We start from the raw sequence: 5,478 nt of genomic DNA on the forward strand, positions 1-5,478 counted from the left end.
TTAACAAAAAACGAAGTCCAGATGACATGATTCAACCTTTTTTTGTTATTAAACAGTAATGTTGTAAAGCGGACATAGATTTTTTATCTCTGAGAAGGAAAACTGTAAAAGGGAAAAAAAAGGGAAAGAAAAGATAACATGACATTCTTGAAATCCCTGAATCTGACGGAGAATGAAAACGAAGAGATAACAGGACATAACACATAAACAGTACATGCTGTCTGCATCTTACTCACACAACACTTGGATTAATTTCATTTGAAAGGCTATATTTATTCCAATTGAACATTTGACATAGTGATGTATATGTATTTAGTTTTTGTTTTACCTTTTTTTTTTTTCCTCCCCCAAATCAGCGTACATCTCGGTGGCATGGCAGCTTGTCCAGACAAGTATGTGTGTGCGTGCTAGGTCATTTGTGATGAGTTATCTCAAACTCTGAATTACTTAGGAATGTTTTCTTACTTCCACTCCAGCCGAGGAAAAGTTGTGCCGCAGCCGAGTATCTCGGGCATTTAAGTGGTTTCACGTGAACTCATTAGGGACAGTAAATTGCTTTTTGAGCTTTCTGGGATCTCCTGGGTCTGCGGGAGCAGTTCCAAGTATCTCATCTGATAAACTGAAGCACTGAGCAGGGCTGCAGTGTCTTAGTGTCAGCAAAGAGAGATGCTTTTGTTATAACCAGTGTCTAAAACTGTTTTTAGGTGCGTATCACAACGCTAATTTGGAGCAACCAGTGGATTTTAAATGGATGAATATGCACAAATGGTTCCTTAAAAGCCAGACTAGCAATTGTGAGGAAAATGTGTCAAATTTCTTCATTAACTCCTTCCAGAAAATTATTTAAGTCAGCTCTGTTTGAGTGGAAATGAAAGACTTTTTGTGTTTGATGGTGTTGCTCAGAGTGTGGCGTGAGGCCAGAGATCGCATCGTGGGTTTTCCTGGAAGGTACCACGCCTGGGATGTCAACCACCAGTCCTGGCTCTACAACTCCAACTACTCCTGTGAGCTCTCCATGGTCCTGACCGGAGCTGCCTTCTTCCATAAGGTCAGAACCAGCATCCTCCCATTAAAAAAACAAACAAAAAAAAACCCTGCAGATTATTGCTTTCTCAGTCATTCAGTCTTTTTGTCTTGCAGTACTATGCATACTTGTACTCCTACGTGATGCCCCAGGCCATCAGGGACATGGTGGACGAGTACATAAACTGCGAGGACATTGCCATGAACTTCCTGGTTTCCCACATCACCCGCAAACCTCCCATCAAGGTCGGTTTCTGTGTCCACCTCAGAATCCATGCAGTATTTTTCTGTTTGTTTGTTTTTTCCCCTGACCATTACTCAAACCAGCAAATCTAATATCCCCGCAGACAAAACATAAATCAAAAGCACACAGTCGAATTGGTGCGTTACGCCTCAGTTTTCTCCTCGATTTTTATTGAAAGGACATTTATCACAAGAGAGCATATTTATGTTTTCATCATTTTAGCACTCAAACCCCGGAAGCTGTTGAAAATGTCATGGCGGCTCTCGGTTTAAGCTGTAATATTCAGGGGGAGGGTTCGGCAGGGAATTGGTGGCAGGGTTTGTTGCAAGGCAGCACTTCACTGTGAGAAGGCCTTGCGAACATTAAATTTGGGGACAGTCTGTAGTTTTAATCAGTTAGGGGAAATATTTCTTTCTTTTAAACCTAATAGGACAAATTAAAAGAAAAGGAGTTGCTTTTTACGCATCTCTGGTGAAATCCACCGTATACACACATCCTTTCCAGTTCTTTCTTAGCTCACAGCTTTTTGTGTATTTACAGGTAGCACATTAGCACAGCGACAGGTTTACCAGTCATTTTTAGACGGCATGTCTCTAATTTCAGACGGAAGCAGGTTCCTCCTTTCCCAGACTGTGACAGCTGTTTTACACTTCGCTGCATTGTCAGCTTTCTGCTGCTCGCTGGTTGATGAGCTAACGTTAGTTCCTTCTGTGTTTGAAAGGCTGTCTCAAGCTGACTCTGTAATGGGTCTGCTCGGCTTGTTCTGAAAGGAGAATCTTATAAAAGTGCTTCTAAACGAATGTCTGACTTTGTGCTAAAAGAAACGGAGCTCCATGCATTTTTTTTTTTTAAATAGCAGCTCTGATGTTTCCAGCTGAAAGGAGCACCAGCAAAACATTGAACACCTTTGACGCCAACTCTACTGCAGGACTTTGAAGAGTTTTCCATCCTGCCTGCGTTTCAACATTTCTTTAAAAAAAAAAAAATCTGATTTTTAGACATCTAAAGTTAAAAAATGACTGAGTTGTAGCCGTTTTGGTCAAACCTTGAAATTTTGCTCAGTATGTTGTGGATGACTCGGGTACAACCACATCAAGCTTCAGTTTATTATCTGTGGAACTGATACACATTTGATGTTGGCTAATGTTGAATAGCTGTGACAGCCATCTTGAATTTGGTTGACTCAAACCTAATCAGTTGTAGGCAAACATTAAATTATTTTCTGAAGGTGTCATTAACATTTGTCCAGTAGCGTGAGTTACTTTAGTAAGTGACAGATTCACACAGACGTATCACCTTTTTGTGGAAAGTGATAATTTATGATTTAGTTAAAGGCAGTTTATGAAATGTTTAACAAGATCTGACTTCCTCTTAAGTCTACAGTTACAAAACAACTAAAGGGTTAAAGTGGCTTGTGGTTAAGGCAATGAAAAGACCTTACTAATTCTCTAAGAAGTATAAAAGTTACCTCTTTTTTACTTCCAGTAGTTTTTAGTATTGTATTTTCCTTTGTATAAGTCGCACCTTTTTGCATAAATTTGCACGTCCTGCGACTTATTCACCGAAGTGACTATTTTACGTTTTTCCCATTTATAACCAATTTTTGACTGAGATCTGACGATTTGATTCATTCCGACATGAAAAATATTAAACATTAACATTTGCAGCCGCTAGAGGGGCCCTTGAGCATTATGACAACCAAGTGTCTCATTAATAGGTAAAAGTGGTTATTAATGAGACACTTGGCTTGCCATACGAGCCACCTTCATCTCGCTCCAGAACTCCTGCATTTCGCTGCACCGCCCACGAGAAATGCAGCTGATTTGACCATTGAAGTCCATTTATTAAGGAAAAGTTCAACTGAGACACACCTTTACTATAATTTCGAGCAAACAAATAATTGTTTTAAATGTTAATATTGTTAAATTCTTGTTAAAGTCCTCCTGTGCACGCTCCCGTGGATGCCATTTTGGCAACTGATTGATTTTTGGCACAACACTGGCCCACGTTTCGTGACGCATAACAAATGTGACTTGTCAGCGGTGACACATACTAAATGAGAATTCTAAGCGAAGCGACTTATTTGTTTTTTTCCCACTTTATTAGACATTTTTGGACCGATGCGACTTATACGGCAGAAAATACGGTACTATTTTTGAGTGAAACGTTCAATTGGCAGCTCTTCAGCTAGTCTTATTGTGGAAAATTCACTTCTTAGTTTCAGGTTTTGTATCTGAAGGAATGTTGGAGTTCCTCCCTCCGTTAATAAAATGTTTGCTGTACGTTAAAAAATCAACGTTAAAGATGAACCCATAAATTTCATGTTTTAGAAGAACGAACTACCACTTCAGTTTCTTTTAAATATATATATTTTTAACTAAACGGAGATTAAAAATGTCTAAGTATCTAACAAGAGAGATGTCTAAATTCAAATTAATTCCCCCTTCTATACATTATGGAGCATAATTTTTCTGTTTTCAATCTATATTGATGCAAAACGTTATTGTACATCCGATCTGTCTTAAAATGTTTTTTTGTTTTTGCTTTTCAATCATCCTTTGTTTTAAAGATCAATCATTTATTCTCTGAATTATTGAACATTTGCATTGATCTGTATGCTGGATTACAAGATTATTAGTTTATATTTCACCTTGCAAACATAACATTTCATCCAATTTCCCAATTCATTAAGCCTCTGCATTCGTCAGACTTTGAGTTTATGTTTTTGCTCACTTTGCCTCAGCGTTACTCAAACCGACAGCTTTAATATTCCACTCACAAATTATAATGTATAAGATCGAATTTGTAGCAGAGCTTTCTCCCGAGTTTTAGTTCTTACTGGAGTGCATAGAAATTCTTACCATTTGTTCTTAAACTGAATTTCATAAATGTCCTGTTTGCTTCAGGTAACCTCCCGTTGGACTTTCCGCTGCCCCGGCTGCCCTCAGGCTCTTTCGCACGACGACTCGCATTTCCACGAGCGCCACAAGTGCATCAACTTCTTCGTCAAGGTGTACGGCTACATGCCGCTGCTGTACACGCAGTTTCGCGTGGACTCCGTGCTGTTTAAGACCCGTTTGCCCCACGATAAGACGAAGTGCTTCAAATTCATCTAGTGTTGGAATCGGAGAGTCGATAGCTGGAAGGACTGAAGGACTGGAGCTCTCTCTGCAAGGGGAGATGAAGATGGATGGGCAGGCAGCAAGATAAACGCACAAGAGGCAACTTTTTTGGGGGCTCGGACTTTGCAGGGGCTGATGGACCAGCTAACCTTAACAGCTTTTGGTCGCTCTGACAAGTGCTGAAAGTTTCGAGTGGGAACCGCTGCCAAGAAATGGATCCTCCTCTTCGGTGGACGTCGCTCCTCTTTTCACACGCCTTTCGATCATGTTCAATCACCAACCACTAGCTACAGAAGTCACCCGCACCTCGTCTGCTAAAGAAAGGAGGCGGTTTAATCGGTGTACAGAAACTCACTGGAGTTCAACTCTGATCCTGATCATGGAGTGACAGAGTAGCAGTTTCAACCGACAGCAGTTAGTTACAAACTAAACTTCTTACACGACTGTGAGAAAAGCACTGACGGTCAGTCATATTTTATTGAACTTTCTTTTTTTTAATAATGTTTAAATGTGTAAATCTATGTGGAGTGGAATATTTTTAAACCCCTGCCTCAGGGGAACTCTGAGTTAAACCGCTCAGCCCAATCATGTCTAAACAGCATGAAGCACTCAAGAGGGAATTCACTTCAGTCATCACCAAAATGCCTCCAACCTGTCAATAAAACCAGCCATTAATTTGTCGTTTTGTTCAGTTTTACATAATCTGCCCATCGTCAAGCACCAGTTGCCAAAATCGACAAAAAAAAAAAAAAGGCTCTTGTGCCTAATTTTGCAGAATGTTTTCAGTGAAATGTGTTGAAAACCTAAAGACAAGACACATTTGATGAATACACACTCGTTTTCTGGTAGAGATCAGTCCTGTTCTTTTGAAACCGGGTTAATAAATCTAAAAGCACAGCAACTCGTTGGTGAGAGATCAGTCTGGCTCTGTCAGGAGCTGAAAAACTACCACCTAGTGGCACATTTAAATCCCTAATTAATGCGTCTCATTTTCAAGAGGGGGTGATGCATCGGGTCAGAAACATTTCTAAGCTCTTAAGCAGTTGCTAGGCAACCTGCCAATGTTCCTGGAAGTTAATGGTCCACATC

At 40.1% G+C, this 5,478-nt stretch overlaps 1 protein-coding gene across 1 annotated transcript in view; it reads left to right on the top strand.

Moving 5' to 3' along the window:
* The window catches only part of extl3 (exostosin-like glycosyltransferase 3), an 8,721-nt gene extending 4,047 nt beyond the window's left edge, over positions 1–4,674 (top strand). The window contains exons 3-5 of the mRNA XM_037685910.1: positions 904–1,048; positions 1,141–1,269; positions 4,174–4,674. Coding sequence (XP_037541838.1) covers positions 904–1,048; positions 1,141–1,269; positions 4,174–4,383 — 484 coding nt within the window. The 3' untranslated portion in view covers positions 4,384–4,674. The remainder of the gene's footprint in view (positions 1–903; positions 1,049–1,140; positions 1,270–4,173) is intronic.
* Positions 4,675–5,478: the final 804 nt, after the last annotated feature.

The sequence above is a fragment of the Nematolebias whitei genome, chromosome 12 (assembly GCF_014905685.2).
Source record: "Nematolebias whitei isolate Nwh7 chromosome 12, NemWhi1, whole genome shotgun sequence".
NCBI lineage: Eukaryota > Metazoa > Chordata > Actinopteri > Cyprinodontiformes > Rivulidae > Nematolebias > Nematolebias whitei.